General features: G+C 36.9%; 2 protein-coding genes across 2 annotated transcripts; one reads left to right on the top strand and one right to left on the bottom strand.

Moving 5' to 3' along the window:
* The first annotated feature begins 201 nt into the window (after nt 1-201).
* LOC108358184 (dynein regulatory complex subunit TbCMF46) lies at nt 202-14,531 on the top strand. The gene is made up of 7 exons (XM_017609360.1): nt 202-777; nt 2,365-2,628; nt 4,176-4,459; nt 4,536-4,714; nt 10,921-11,497; nt 13,888-14,222; nt 14,304-14,531. Exons 2-7 carry the CDS (start codon nt 2,430-2,432, stop codon nt 14,425-14,427), a joined length of 1,698 nt encoding a protein of 565 aa, XP_017464849.1. The 5' UTR covers nt 202-777; nt 2,365-2,429; the 3' UTR covers nt 14,428-14,531.
* Nucleotides 14,425-15,976, bottom strand: LOC108358188 (enoyl-CoA delta isomerase 1, mitochondrial-like). The gene is made up of 3 exons (XM_017609374.1): nt 15,621-15,976; nt 15,394-15,540; nt 14,425-15,077 (listed from the first exon to the last, which is right to left on the bottom strand). Exons 1-3 carry the CDS (start codon nt 15,870-15,872, stop codon nt 14,616-14,618), a joined length of 861 nt encoding a protein of 286 aa, XP_017464863.1. The 5' UTR covers nt 15,873-15,976; the 3' UTR covers nt 14,425-14,615.
* Nucleotides 15,977-16,208: the final 232 nt, after the last annotated feature.

Here is a 16,208-nt window from a genome sequence, read left to right as displayed (position 1 = left end):
CCCTAACCAATACTTTTTTATAAAGTGGCATGTAACTTAGTGGTTTTTGATAGTAGCACTTTGCGTTATTATAATTGGGTAGGCTCATAAAACGGCCACCTTTTACCCCATTTTATACGATAATCGAACATTTAAGCAATTTATTTTACAATTGTTACACTTTCGTTGTGATTAGTGAGCGCTTCAGATTTATCGATTATCTGCAATTAATTTTTTATTTTTTTTTCATTTGCATTTAGTGCAACTGAAATTATATAGACAGTTTTTCTTAGAAATCTTTCTTTTTTTACACATTATTTCACATAATTGATCTATAATTGATCATAATTGTAAGTACTTTCTTTAATAATTTTTACTTTTCAAGTTTGCTATATCTTTGAACTCTCCATTGATTTATCTGAATATTTTTATTTTTAACAAATATTTATAATTTTTCCCGAGTACTCGTATCTAATACACAACAATCACAACCGTAACTACCGCTTACGTTGTCAACGTTGAAAGTTCTTCTAAGGCTAGCCGACACGAATAAGCAACGAAAGCCCAACCGACTCTGCTCACGCATTTCGCCTAGCATAAAAGGAGAAACGCCTGCCAACCAAGCAGCACACAACAATTAATATCCAAAAATACGCACCGAACACCTGAACAACTTTAAGGCAGCCAACAAGCAACCAGCTAAGCCATCGAACTAGTCCTTGCCACAACGGGGTGGAAGAAACTTTTTGCACCTGTTCGAAGATTGCCGCATTACTAGTTGGGGACCCACGACTACCGGTTGGTATACAAATCGAATGTAGAAAGAACTCTGTTAAAAGCAGCGCGAGAGTGCACGTACATAAGTGAACGCGAGTACTCTTTGTACTTCCTTCTCCTCAGTTCTCAAGGCAGAATGGCAAATGCGTAAAGATGGCAGACATGGTTTCGACGGCATCGAAAGCCCTCGGGACCGACCGGCACAACTCGGTCCATACCTACTTGTTTGAGTATGAGTGTGTGCTATGGTTAATACGCCTTGTAACGCCGAAGCCTTGGTGGTTGGTCGTCACCTTGACGACCCACAACCAAAACAATAAACAACAGTTCCAAATGATTGTAAATTGAAGCAAAAGTGAAAGAAAGCAAATACTTAGGTGTAAAAGTGCTTACTAGTATGTAATTAATATTTACTTAGGGTCAGAGGTGACAACCCACAGACGCGTCGGTGCTCGATATACTTAATAAGTATTGAAACAAACAAAACCAGCCAAGAGAATTCGGTTCTTTAAGTCTGTGCAAACAAATATTTTATTGTTTTATGAAAACCATACTATCGCGAAAAAAGGCGGTTTAAGGTGTTACATATGTATGTATTTAATATATATATATATTATACATTACATACTTATGTATGTATATACATTAGGGTGCATCACTCATACACATACTATACAAAAAAATCTGGACAGTTTTTCCATCGGAATTATAAAATCGGTTTGAATTTTTGAGGACCAAAATATTTCAGAAAGATATGAAGATTCACACGCTTTTGACAGATTTGAAAATACCTCTATTTATCGGTTTTTTTACAAATAAAATTTGTTTAAAAAGTATTAAAAAAGTTTATGCTTAGAGGGTCACATCAAAATTTAAAAAAAATCATGTCAACAGAATCAAAATAATAGGATTTTTGGAGGTATTTTCAAATCTGTCCAAATCGCGTAAATCCTAACATTTTTCCGGAAGGCGTTTGGCGGAAGTCTTAAATATTATAATGCCGGTGGAAAACCGCAACATTTTTTGCGGGGCACCCTAATATATGTACATATGTATGTGCATTACAGCGGTTAATTGTTTGTTTTACTTTGCGCGTATAGCATAGAAGAATTCCACGTGTAATTCTAAACAAAGTTTTGAGTTTGCCAAATTGCGAAAATGGGGTTCGAAGAAAATGTGAACATTTTCTCTGTTGCGTTCTCTTTTGAATGTTTTAAGAAAAAGATAAGCGCAGAAATGGATTCTCATACCAAAAACCCCTTATAGTATGTTTTTATACAACATTTAAATACTTTTTTACGACACTACAGCAAAATGCTAAGAAACCTATTTTTGCAATTTGGCAAACTCTAAATTGATTTTAGACCAATGATTTCTTCGGCAAATTTGCTTAGAATTATGTCTAGAATCCTGCTGTGCTATACGCGCATAGTCGAAAAAATCAAATACAGATTGAGCCGCCCTAATGTACATACATACATGTATGTATATAAGTATATGTATGTCACACTAAATGGCCAAAGGGTCAAGGCGGAATTATGAAGCAAAGCGAAGCAAAAGTCGTATGTAAACGGCCCTTAACACCCGACTTTCTTGTCTTTTTTACAGCCCTTTATACCTGCTTCTCTACAAATTGTTTTAAGACCACACCTTTCCCCTTTTAAACTTCTGAAATGAGCGACTCAAAGAAGCTTGAAAATCTCAAATCTTTGGATGAGATAATCTATCCAGAAATCGAGCCTGGCATAATTAGCAAGCAAATGATTGACAAAGCTTATCTAGAAGATGGTAAGACAGGTGAAGCTGCGCGTCTTCATCAAATGGAACCAGTGGTGTATGAACGCATTTCCATACTAAGGTTGGAGTTTCAGAGTGAGTTTTTAAAATAAGTTAGGGATTTGATATCCTACTAATATTATAAATCTGAAAGTTTGTGAGTGAGGATGCATAACAAAACATCAAAACACAATACTTCAGTCTGTTTATTTATAAATCGCACTAGAATAAAAGGTCTAACTTGCGCAACCTGGTTGAAAACTAGCATCTAACCGTGGTTGCACAGTGTGGTCCAAAAGCAGTAAAGTTGGAAATGTAATGCTCTCACCACCTAGGATTGTTCTATATCAAAAAAAGGTATCCCCTTATTTTTTTTATTTTGAAATCAAAAAATATTTAGAGGTCGCTCAAAGCGCTCAAAGTTTTCCATGTATTTTTATTTGGAAGAAAAAAATTGTTTCGTAAACACACTGTTCCTGAATTAGTTAATAGTTCACTAAAACGTACGACAAAAATTGAAATGCTACTTTGTTCGTTATCACCTACGTAACCAAAATCCAATTTCACCAAAATCGTATCAGCCTTTTTTTGCGAAATATTGACGTTCAAGAATTGCAAACTTATAAAAATTTCACAACGAATTTTTTGTTCTCATATTTTTTTTTTAACTCGTTGGGTATAATTAAGATAACAGTTATAAGTAACTATCTGAACAGCCCTTGGCTCTTTAACACATAATTCTTTTGCAAAGAATCCCTGTGAATCCCTCAATTGTAAATATAAATTTTTAGTGAATAATCTTCAGTAGTTACTAAAATATCGCAGTTTTCGTATTTCTGAAAATTTGTACGGCGGTTACCAAGATATACATACACACATTAGGTGAATATTGATTTAGTTCACCTTTAAAGAAATGAATCGAATTATAAGATTATTTTAATTAAAAGCTCGTATCTATACATAGTATAACTGTAAGTAGAGATTCTTTGTACGCGGTAATCTCGAAAACTACCGGATCTTTTTTTACTTAGAGTTTTAAAAGGGTTGCCACCTGTCTAAAAAACTATAAAATCCGCACCGCTCGTTGGATTACAAAAGATGAGGTGTCAAATGAAAGGGATTGGCCTCTAGAAAAGCACAAATATTTTTTTAATAGGGTTGCCACCTGTTAATGAAATTACTGTATTCAATCATAATAAGCGTAGGCATCAGTTCTGTACCGCCACTGTCAAATGAAAAGACTTAGCCTCTGGATGTGTAATAATGCATTATTTTTCTGAGTAGGGTTGCCATCCGTTTAAAAACTATAAGATCTTCACCGTCTATTGGATAAAAAAATGAGGTACCAAATGAAAGTGCATGGCCTTCGGATGTACAAAAACTTTAAGTTTTTTGAGTAGGGTTGCCACCTATTTAAAATTACCATCTTCGATACATAGTATAAAGGAAAGGCGAGATATTTTAACCACGCCACTGAAGGGATTTAGACAAGATTTTTTATGTATATAATAAACGAAGTATATGATCACATATGATTTCTTTTCTCCAGATACGTAAATGTACATACAGATGCACACATTTAGCGCGTGGCGAAGCCTCGCGCATCCGTGACGGGCTAGTATTAAATAAATTATTCTTTTCAGACATTTTGCGCATCGATCATCTCTGGATAATGCCAAATTTGACGAAGCTCTCGCTGAATTGTAATAAAATCGAGGTCATTGAACACATTGATATGTTGTTGGCGCTAAAAGAACTTGATTTGAGTTTTAATTACATCGAACGTATTGAGAATATTGAAAAACTCGTTAACCTCGAAGTTCTCACACTTTTTAGTAATTTAATAACAAAAATTGAAAATGTAGATACTTTAGAGAAATTGGTGATTTTAAGTTTGGGCAACAATAAAATCGAAACAACTGAGGGAGTACGTAATCAAATATTGTTTAGCTAAGGCTTCCATGCGCAATTTATTAACAAGTTACGATTTGTTTCACACAAAGATCGAACGTTTTCGTTTCTTGAAGGACCTACGCGTACTTAATCTGGAGGGCAATCCTATAGCAAAGAAAACTGAATTCCAAATGGATCTTTATGTTGCAGCTGTATTGCCTGGCGTAAAGTATTACGAATATAAAACCGTTACTGAAGACATGCGTCAAAAGGGCAAGGAAAAATACTAGTAAGTAGATGAAATTAACTAGTTTTCATATTTTTTTATTCGTAACGGTTATGATCGTTATGATAAAAATCATAATTTAACATTTAAAATTTGATTTATATTGTTCCGCTAAAATGTAACCGCTGTTTTTTTGATTTGTATTTTTTCGATCAAAAAACGGACATGAAAATTAGGTTTTCATGATAACAGTTAAAATTTATGGAAAATATAAAAATCCAAAAATAACGATTATTCGAAAAAAAATATCTTAATTTAACAACTATTCTTGATTGAAAAAAAAAATTTAAAAAACGATTTTGCAATTTTCTAATATCGAAAATTTTGGTATTTAATGGTTATTTTCGGTCCCTACTTTATAGCTTTTAAAAATATCACCATCTAAATTTTGTTCTACGTATGAAATAAACACGTCCACGAAAATTTCAAAATTTTAGACAAAGTTTTAGTGGTTGGAAAAATTTTAATTATTTTAAATCTCAAAAATTTAACAACATTTTCACTTGAAATCGGATATATTTTAGGTATTAAAACTTAGCCATATAAATTCATGAACTAGCTGAATTATAGCAGGTCAAAGTAAAAATTTTGTAGATCTTTTGCGATTTTTTTTTTTTCAATAATATGAAATGCCATTATAACTTTGGTCCGAACGTTGCAAAGTGCGGCTAAAATTCGAAGCGTTAAAGAAATGGTTTGAAATTTCATTCTATGCGGTTTTCATGGTCGCTAAATACGAATCCGCTGTCGGAATTGCAAAATTCAAAATGGCGGATGCAGCATGGTATCTGGTAAATTTCGAGCTTTTTAATTCGATTTCTTAGAAAGATTCTGAGTATGCAGTTTTATAGCCCACTAGACCAATTCAAGTGTCACAAAGGATACGTTTGAGGTAGCTAGGACTTACCGTTGATTTTTGGCAATTTTTTTCTTGACAGTGTCAGTCATTAGTTCTGTTCGCTATGCAAAAACCAGTAAGAATTAGCCAGTAACAAAATCCAGAGAATAAGGTATCTTGCTCTCCCAAAGAGAGAAACTTACTAAGTTTTGCGCGAACAGGAATTAGCAAACATTTGCAAGCTTCACTTCCAGCTGGCGTCCATTTGGTTGCATTTCGAACATAATACATTTTTTAAATAATTTCAGGTGGAAAACAAAACTGGACCTATACCTACATATATTTTTTCTTATTCTGACCCTCTTCAACATAAGCTTCAATTTCTTTGTGCAAGTCATTGTCGGATTTCCTATTTTGACAGTGGTGTTGACTGCGTTCCGATTACGAATACAGCTTTTTTAGCCGAGTACCTTTCAAATTTTGGGAATTATTTAATTAAATTAATTGAAAAACAAATGTTTACATACTTCTTTCTTGTTGATTCAAATTATTGTTGACAAAAATGCAACCGTGTGCCACAATCCTGCTTGCAACTTCTTGCTGGCAAAAATTTTCCCAGCACGAATTTGCAACTTCCCCTCCAAATGAAATGTCAAAATTGTGCTCTCTCTTTGCAAGTTTTACTAGTTTTTTGGCCAAACTCGAGCACGATTTGGCAACAATTGGTACCAACTTGTACCAGCTTTTTGCATTGCACCCTCTTATTTTCTTCCATAAAAAGTATGTTCGATTATATGAAGAAAATGAGCAACACAAAAAATTTCCCAAAAATCAACCGTAAGTTGGAGCTACTTTAAACTTGCACTTTATTATACTTAAATTAACTTAAATTACAAAACTGCAAACTCAAAATCTTTCAGCCAAATTTAATTAAAAAGCTCGAGATTATTACATACAGGTGAAGCTAATAGAAGCCTGCCCAAACAAATGCATTAAAATTTTAGTGGCAGATTTGAGTAGCTCAGTTTTATTTTGTCCGACTTTATCAGCATCCGACTGCGTGTTATAACTGTTTCATTTCTCAACTCAAAGTTTGTTTACAAAAACCAAAAAAAAAAAACAATCAGCCTTATCATGACCTTCATTTTCCCCGAACCGGTTAACTTTTTACTCTTGGTTTCCATGGTTTTACTATGGGCGGATGACAAATTTTCGGGTGAATTTTTTTTTTTCAGGTGAAACTCAGGATAAGGCAGAATACCTTCAGATTTCTAATTCAAAAAAAATTTCAGTTACAGTATTGCTATTCCCCAAATTTTTTACGTATTTTACTCGCCTTCGGCCGCAGATTCCATTTGGTTTCGTTGGATTTCCTTTCCCCAAGATACAGGTTTTTGCGATATAACTCCTTTATGTAGGCAAATAAAACCAATAATTTGTATGACCGGCTTACACAGTAGGGAAAATCATTTACTCTATGTCAGTTGCTTAAGAGCGAAATACACCACACAAGCGGCTTGTCAAACATACTTTTCCCATTTTGCCATAGACCATGTAAACATGAGTCGTTCAAGCACAGAATTTTAGTTTTCTTTCGGTTAACAATGTAAAACATTTTAGTTTTCTACCATTATTCTCCCTTACGTCTTCACTTGGTGAAATTTCAGTTGCAATTGAGGCGATTTTACCATCCACATCGCAAGCGGTTTGATCAAACGTTAACATGGCGGCCAGAAAATCAAAAAAATTTGATTTTTGCTCAAATTTCCCTCAAGCGGTTTGTCAAACCTTCAAACACCCCATAGACAGCACAAATGGCTTGAAGCAAAGGGAAATTTCGCTTGGTTTGTCAAGCCGCTTGTGTTGTGTATTTCGCTCTTTACAGGAAAGCGCAAATAATACTGAATATGATTGGTAATTCGTCTAGTGAGAATGGGCTGTCTGCTAACCCAACCAAAACTGTGTGTTGTGCTCTTCACACAGTTATAGCATTCCCAACTTCGGGGCCATCGAAGTCACAGTCAGAAACTGAGTGAAAATTACGATGGGCTGTAGGCGAACCAAATTCATGTTGCCCTCAATCCCAGAGGGTCTATCTGGACAGACAAAACAAAGGACAGTAATTAAATTTATACACATTTAACAATACTTTAGCGTGTACATATCTAATAAAGTAACTTGTGGTTCGATTGAAAAAAAAAAAAACTTAATTTAGCAAATGTAGAAGTAAAAGAAACGCCTTCTAAACTTTAACCAGTTTAGTCTACAAATATTATTAAAATGCAAAAAGCTCTAACCAAAATTTCAAACTTTTTACTCAGTATTTTAGAAAAATTTTAGGTGCGCAGTTTTATAGCCCATTAAATTATAGTTGGATAAAATGCAAGTTTCCGTTGATTTTTTAAGATTGTTTTTACGATGCTGTACATTTTCTTCCAAATTAAGAAATTGGCGAACATACTTTTAATGCAAAAAATATATAAAAAATTAACGTTATTTTTAGTCACTTGAAACTTGCACTGTATCCTCCTGTAATTTAATGGGCTATAAAATTGCGTACCTAGAATTTTTCCGAAAATTCTGAGTAAAAAGATTGAAACAAGTTGAAACCAAAAAAATTTCAAATATAGTAAAACTGCGTTTTTAGTTTTAGACATTTTTTTATAGAACTTTATTATTATAAAAATATGGTAAATTCCAACAATTATTTAAAATCTTTAGTGCATTTAGAATAAAAATGTGTACCAAATGAAAAAGAAAATACTGTAGGATTTATAAAAATTAAAATTTTTTGAGTTCGCAAAAACGAATAGGCATTGAAAATGCCCGTTTTTTAATCAATTTTATTTTTTTAAGCTTATAAAGTTGGAAGGCCTATATTCGAGGATATTTTCGAGTTTATATCAGTCCTTAACATATACTTCTTTCAAAATAAATATTGCAAAGTTTCAAAAATATTCAAGGACCAAATTTTAAAAGGACATTTTCAATACCTTATGCACCAAAAAAATTTATTCTGTTTTTTCTCTACAGAATTTCTCTTTATTTGATACCCATACTCAAGGCACATTAAACAGGTAGTAACAGTAGAGCAAAAACAACATTTGCGTGTATTTTGTTGTTGCTTCTGGTATCGAAAGTGTCAACAACTGTTCTGAATTTTTTCTTCTAAATCAAAGCGTGCCATGTGAAATGCAAAAAATTATAAAAAATAAAAAAAATTTAAATTGGAAAAAATAAAAATTTATGCAACTTTCTTTCCTAGTAAATTTGTTTGCTTCTCGAAGCATTGATCCATCCTTTGCAAGGCCCAGTAATCAGCGGTCGTGCTGCCGAGTTGGGCGAACGTTCCAAAAGCTGCTATTCAATCGCTTGTTTTGTATGGAAAAAGGTTTCACAAGCAAATGGATTTTAACAACTTATAATTTTCGTGAGAAAAAATTAAAAATATTTGACATTTTCGAGACCAAATAATTTGAAAATAAATCAAATCAGCTGCTCTACTGATACTACCTGTTCAATGTACCTTGCCCATACTGCTTTTCTCAGTACATTGCTCTGAATTTTTTAAATCAATTTCTGAACTACTCATACTAATCAATTTTCAACGACCTTTAAAAAAAATCCTGACGGCACACAGTGCTGTATGAGCGGTCAAAAATCAAAAAAATTGTTGTCCAGTATGTCAACGTGTTTGGTATCGTTGGAAAGGAAATTTATCCTAGATTAAGGATCTGGACTTAGTTTTTGTTTTTATCTCATAAGGTTCTCACAAAAACCTCTTAAAATTGTGTGTTTTTTATATATTTTTTCTTTTATGAAAATGCCTTTAGCTGGAGTCTTTAAAAAAAAAATTGCTAAAAATACAATTTATNGTTATATGGAGACACAGCACTGTGCGGCAGAGAGAAAAACCAAAAACGCAATTTTACTGCATATATTCGGCCCATGGCTTCGCGAATGTATTTATTTTTGTGTGTAAAATTGCCTGTCGCACGGTGTTATATGTATGTACATATAATGCTCTAGACATTTTTAAAAAATATTAAATATTAAACAAACAAAAGAAAGATAGAAAAATCTGCTCAACATAACGCCACCATTGCAAATTACAAATCCCAAAAATCGCGGGATTCTTGGCAAATAATCCCGAGATTTTCGGGACATAAAATAGGCCGGGACTAACATCCCTACATCATACTGTGATAGGCATGCATTACAATGACATTTGCCCCTCCTGCCTTGAAAATGATGCCACGCCGGAACACTTTTTGTGCTTCTTGCCTGCCTTTATAAAAATTATGTATGAGGCTTCTGGCAGTGATGTATTGAGACACGAACGCCTAAGCTCTTTAACACCCATCAATCCAATATTTACTGTTTTACGAGCTGGAAGCATCGAAAGGCAAATTTCGTCAGTAGGACTTTAAACCGAGTTAAACCTCTTACCGTCTAAGTACCAATCCCCCGGTACTTTCGTCGGGAAGTGGTTTGAGGGCAGTGCGCTAAGTTCATTACATTCCTCAGGCATTCCGGGTTAATGTATTTTAAAATATTACATAAAAACCCACCTTATTCGGATCCATTCAAACCACCCTCTCTGAGCCTCTCACCTTCTCGGACTGACGCTTCGACTAGCTTCTTTCCGGCTAGTAGTGAAGGTTCGACAGCGTTGATACACTCTCGCTTTTTCTTCAGATAGAAGATCGATAGGTGTCATGCCTACGATAACTAGTGCCACTTCGTCTGACGCATATGATAAATCGTCGATTCTTTTTGTATTACATTTTCCGTATGCTGATTCTATATTTCATATTTTTCAGCTGATTCTATATTTCAACCGATCTGACTACACTCATTAAACTATCTTCTCCGATTTATTCGCAGATCACGTAGATTTATAACTGATGTAAAGGGGACGCGTTGTTTTGTTAGTTCCGACAAAAAAAAAAGCTCAGAACATTGGTCCCCTATTCCCTATGAGTATCCGCTTCACATCAGCAGTCCCTATTGGCTTTTTCATTTTGTATCTATAAAGACTACAGTTATGAAAGCTGATCATCGAAGGAACTGCTTTTAAGAATACGATATTTTAAGAGATAAAAGTCTCCGCGATATCGCTAAACGATCTGAGTCATTTTGAACTATTCGTTAAGAGAAAGTGTGAAAATTAATAAAAATAAAAAAATAGTGGTATTTCCAATCTCAAATCGCAGTAGTTTGTGGCCAACATTATCGATAATCAACGCCCTTTTTGTAAATGTCCTAGTCCTTAGGCGGACTCTGCGACAATAATTAATAGGCTGCCCTATGCTGGTTGATTTAAGAGACTCAGAAACTCATTACCTTTCTTCTTAATTTTTATTTTTAGCCGCGAGGTTCGTGAAATTGAAGCTAATGAAGAGAATGAAATTTTGGCACGCGCTGCCAAGGCTAAGGAGGAATATGATGAACGACGTTTGGCCTCCAGCTTTGTTGAATATCTAAACGAGCATCAGTTGTACGAGTCATTGTGGAAAGGGGACGAAGATGGTCATGCGCTACTACAGATCGGGCAGACGGCTACCGATCTTGCTGAGGAATACGACAATGATATCTATGGTGTGACGCAAGAAATATATAAATTTGGTTTGGAATGTTATGAAGAGCGTGAGTTAGAGATAAATGAATTCAAGGAGAATTTGGAAGAAGGTCAAAATTTGATACAAAAAATGGGTCAAGATGTAATCGAAGAATTTCTACAACATAAGGAAAGCGTCTTCGAACGTGCATCTGCTGTACTTAAAGCATTGGAGATACGAACTATGCGCGGCGAAGATGAAGAGTCGCCCGAGAGTTTGGACTTATTGGAACAATTTGATAAGATTTCAATGCAATTTGATGATACCATCAATGAAGTATGGCAGCAGCTGATGAGCCAGGAATTGCATTTACACGAGAGTGTAGAGGTTAGTGCATAAAATTCGCCGTACAGCCCTAAGTATAAAGTATTTTTGCAAAACAATTTTGATTCTGGAAAAATGTGAGGCTTTTACATTAGGACGGGCTATAAGAACTGAAATCTAACGTAGAGAGAAGCCTCAAGAAGGCGTTGCGTTTGTAAATAAAAATCAACTGTTATTTATGGCCGCGTACTTAGCGTTTACTCGCGTGAATTTTGAGGAGACAATCCGGCAGGTTCTGCAATTCACTTCCCATTTGATTTGATTTTACACACAATGACAACATTCCCCCAACAGCCGGTTCTACGCACCGGAATGACTCAGATTTTTCCCCTGTCAAGGCCTGTGGTTTAGTTCCCAAAGCCTCTGAGGTTCAGCCAGGCGAAGCGGTCAACAGTTGTCCGCAAATCATGTTAGCCCAACGCCAGTAGTCACATCGATGCGTGGTATGTCAAGGCCTATTTTAGACTGCCGGCAAGTGTGGAGACCGTGCCAGTATTCATAGTGTTTCTGTTATCAAATACAACTCATTTTGTGAATTTCTCCACCGAACCAGCTGTGGCTAGTGCATCAGCTTTTTCGTTGCCTTTGACGTCTTTATAACCCATCAAGCCAATACAGACGGGCATGGCTGCTGCTTGGGTATCGAAGCAGATGAATATTGCACCCCGTCAATACCTTACAGTATTGTTACCACTAAGGTGAAACGTGGTCTTAACCGTAGCAGCCCCTTGAGAGAACAGTCATGGTAGCGTTGAACCTGTCAAAGACATTTGACACCCTTTGTCATTCCACACTATTAGAAGATATCGGCTCTTCCTCTCTCCCATAGGAACTTAAACGGTGGTCGACGAATTATAAAGAGCAGACGGCAGTCGTCAGTAACCTTTCGAGATCAGACTTCAAATCCTAAAAGAGTTAAACAAGGGTTTCCAGAGTGTGATGTCCTCTGCCACCTACTTTTCAACTTCTGTATCTCGAAGTTTCCTCTGCTCAGGGAGGGCGGGGGATATTGACGTCGGGGAATGAAATTGTTGACTTCTGCAGGAAAGTAAAAGGCTACCTCTCCGAACTTTCTCGCTTCTTCATTCGGTCGCCAGTAAAAGCTGGACGCAGTGGACGAAGCTACAGACTAATTAGAACGCCGCACTCCGGACAGCGACCGGATGTCTTCTGATGTCGCCATAACATCACCTACATGACGAGGCGCAAATGCTTCACGTTAGGGAGCACAACACAATGCTCTGGAAGCAATTGTGGCTCCCTAAGACGTGGGCACTCGAACAGACACTTGCTTGCAGAGGAGTCCTAGCCAAGGCACGTCACAAGGCTGCATAAAGCAACCTCTGGACCCGACAGGCCTTGAGCGGCATTCGCAGGAAGTCAGTCTCAAGTTACGTAGACTCCTGCCTGTGAATGTCGTTCTGGGCACACACCACCTGACGTGAACGAGACAGAGTTTCGTCTGCCTCGGAAGACTCGGACCCAATGGCCCAACTTCGCTCTGATTACTGCAGAAGGTTAAACTCTACCTGAGAACACTGGATTGGGACGTACCCAATGAGTGCCCGGCATGCGGCACCCACGACTCGATACATCCCTTCGCTTGCCCATTGAACCCCACTCGACTGACGCCTCTGTCCCTATGGACGGACCCTATAGAGGCTGCACGCTTCTTGGATCTCGCATTAGTTGAGCTAGACGAAAATGATTGAGATTTTAGCCGCTATAACAACAACTCCCGACCTATGATTGCCGCCCAATCACCACCTGTAGCAGACACGGAGCTTCAACTGCCAATAGAGTCCCGCGTTACTCTGGGCCAGTTACGGTCGGCCTATTGTAGCCGCCTCCAGACTCTACCCCGATATCCCCAATGAGTGTCCGGCATGTAGAGACTCCCAACCACCTCTGCACATATCAGCTCAATCCCACTTAGCTAACACCCCTCTCCAATTGATCCGACCCCGTCGAAACAGTTCGTTTCTTGGGTCTACCGTTAGTGGAGCTTGACGACAACGATTAATGAACAAGCCGACCTAATCGGGGTGTAATAGTCTCGCTACAACAGCAACCACGTACAATGGCAGTACGAATTACAACAAACACGTCGTTTTAATGTTATGCTTCCCACGGCGAAAAATTTAGCTGTTCCCACACCCCAACACCACCTTATTGTTTTTATTTTGTTTTATCATTTCTGGGAATGTCCGTTCCCATGCGAATTCGCATTTCTTCTCCTGTTTATGTTAATATAGCATGAAAAATCCCCCGACAATTTGGGGGAATGTTTTCTGATAGTCCTTAAGTAGATATAAAATCTGGGTCATATCGGTTACGTGGATGCGACGGTACGCTCTTTTTTAACTTTTGACCTTTGATTATTTCCACCTCAGGAAACCACAGTCAACTTTCAACGTCGCATACAAGAAATGATGGCCAGATTTGTGGAGCAAGTACAAACATATTTCGGACAGCTACGTGACATTGCCATTCACTTTTCTGAAAACATGACCGAAGTGGCCACACATTACATCAACACGAAGTTAGCACTGCAAGATTTCGAAGATGTGCCACCTGAATTGTCGCATTACATGGAAGATCGTGAAGCTGTCCTTAATTTGATCGCTGGCATGAAGGATACACATATTCAACGTATTGATGAGCGAGAAGATCGGCTAATGGTGCGGAGCAGAGATTTTATAGAAAACATGATCGATGAACTTAATAAGTAAGTGGCTTAATCAGACATAAAGCCTTGTACTAATTACTTACTAAATCGAAAATCAAAACTTTCATAATCTTTTTACAGTAACGAATTGGAGCGCAATAGAGCTAAAATTCTTGAAATCAATTCCTTCCTTGAATTGATGTCCGAGTCTTTAGCCTCATTGCAGAGTGAAATCCGCGAAGAAATAATGAATGAGGAAGCGTAAAATAAAAGGGAGTACTCAAGGTTTATTTGTTATACTTTTCTATCTACATGATAAATAACGAAATTTAAATACGAATTCAAAATAAATGCGAACATCTAATAATGTATATATATCAAACCACTATAATCTTAAATCGAAAAATGCCACAATGTAAAACTCAGCAGGTAATTCGCTTTCGAATGGCATGCTCAAGCTTTCTTCTTTAAGCTTTCCAGATATAATCCTAACGCTTTTTGGGTACCCGGCTTAGTGATAGTATCGATGAATAACTGTAGGTCTTGTTCACGATGCTCTTCGAGGTCTTGTAATTCCTTGACACGGAATTGCTGCTTGGTCAAGGCACGTGCGTAGGGACTGACTTGCTTGAACGAGGCAAAGAACTCTTCACATTTAGCTAGCGCTTCTTCCTTTGTGTTGACAACATCATCAACGAGACCTGCCTGTTGCGCTTCAACAGTGGTGAACATTCTACCCTGTGTAAGCGCTAACTCGGCGATACGCCGCGGGAGTACGTTAAGGAATGAAGCCATAAACCAATTCGGTGCCATAATTCCCAGGCGGGTTTCATTCAAACCTATCGTGAATTTGGGCAGCATAACACGATATTCACAAGATGCTGCTAGCAGACATCCTCCTGCCGGTGCGTGACCCTGCCGATAACATAATTTAATGCAAATTATTGTTTAGTTTAATCAGAGTTGCGGCTGAATATCGTTTTTACGGTGTTCGCATGAGACGATTTTACAAACAACTTTTAATTGAGGGCAAAAATCGCCTGGTGTGAACGGCCTTTCAAATAATCGTTTTCAATGAAGTTGGGGTGTAGCCAACTTTTGTTTCAACCAATCGCCCATAAAATTGCCTGGCAAATCACCTCATGCGAACATCGTATTAATGAAACTACTAAACGTTACTTTATTAAGGTACTTTGGATTAAGAGGACTGAACATAATATGTGTAACTTACGTTAATCGCTGCTGCAGTTGGTAGTTTTGAGCCATACAATGCCATCCACGTGCTTTGCAGTGTTGTCCAAAAACTTTTTAGACGTTCTTCTTTGGGCTGGTACATTTCCAAGATATCCAGGCCTGCACTAAATACACTATTTGAAGACTGAAGAAAAATATTTAATATATCCAGGTACATACATATATACATACAAACGTATGTAAAGTTTCAAATCATTTAATTACAGATGTCAGTATGAGCCCCTTGCACTTGTTGCTCTCAGCATCTTTTATACAATTGCGTATATCAGTTAACAGCTCCAAATTGAGGCTGTTCACCGGTGGCCGGTTCAAAGTCAATGTAGCAATGCCAGTTTTTTCGTTAACCTCAAGTTTTGTGTATTGAGCATCCACGGAAGACATAGATCGCAGAGCGGACAGAAACTGTCTCGGAGCTGATGTGGAAGCAGCAAAACGCGAAGTGCGGAGGATATACATGATCTTGCAGTTGTTTTAGAAATATTTTTTGGGAATAAATTTTTCTTAAATGAAGATGTGCACTTTAGAGATAAGAAGAAATCGAACACCATTTATCGATTTATAACATAGATTTTATTTTGCTAATTTTCTTAATGGTATTTAGTTTAGGATATACATACATATATGTTAACATTAGACATGAAAACTCCACATTTTGTATATTGAGCATTCACTTCCGTTAAAAGAAAATGTATTAGCCCTGAAAATTTTGAAAATTAAATTTCGACTTATAATTACGAAAACGGACTTTGATCGTGCGGCTCTAGCACAGGGTGATGCATGTTATGAGTTATC

This window comes from Rhagoletis zephyria, unplaced genomic scaffold (genome assembly GCF_001687245.7).
Source record: "Rhagoletis zephyria isolate East Lansing unplaced genomic scaffold, Rhagoletis_zephyria_1.1 Rzeph_scaffold_00009, whole genome shotgun sequence".
NCBI classification, from domain to species: Eukaryota; Metazoa; Arthropoda; class Insecta; order Diptera; family Tephritidae; genus Rhagoletis; species Rhagoletis zephyria.
Note: the sequence above shows the minus strand (reverse complement) of the source record. Positions and strands in the feature narration are given on the sequence as shown.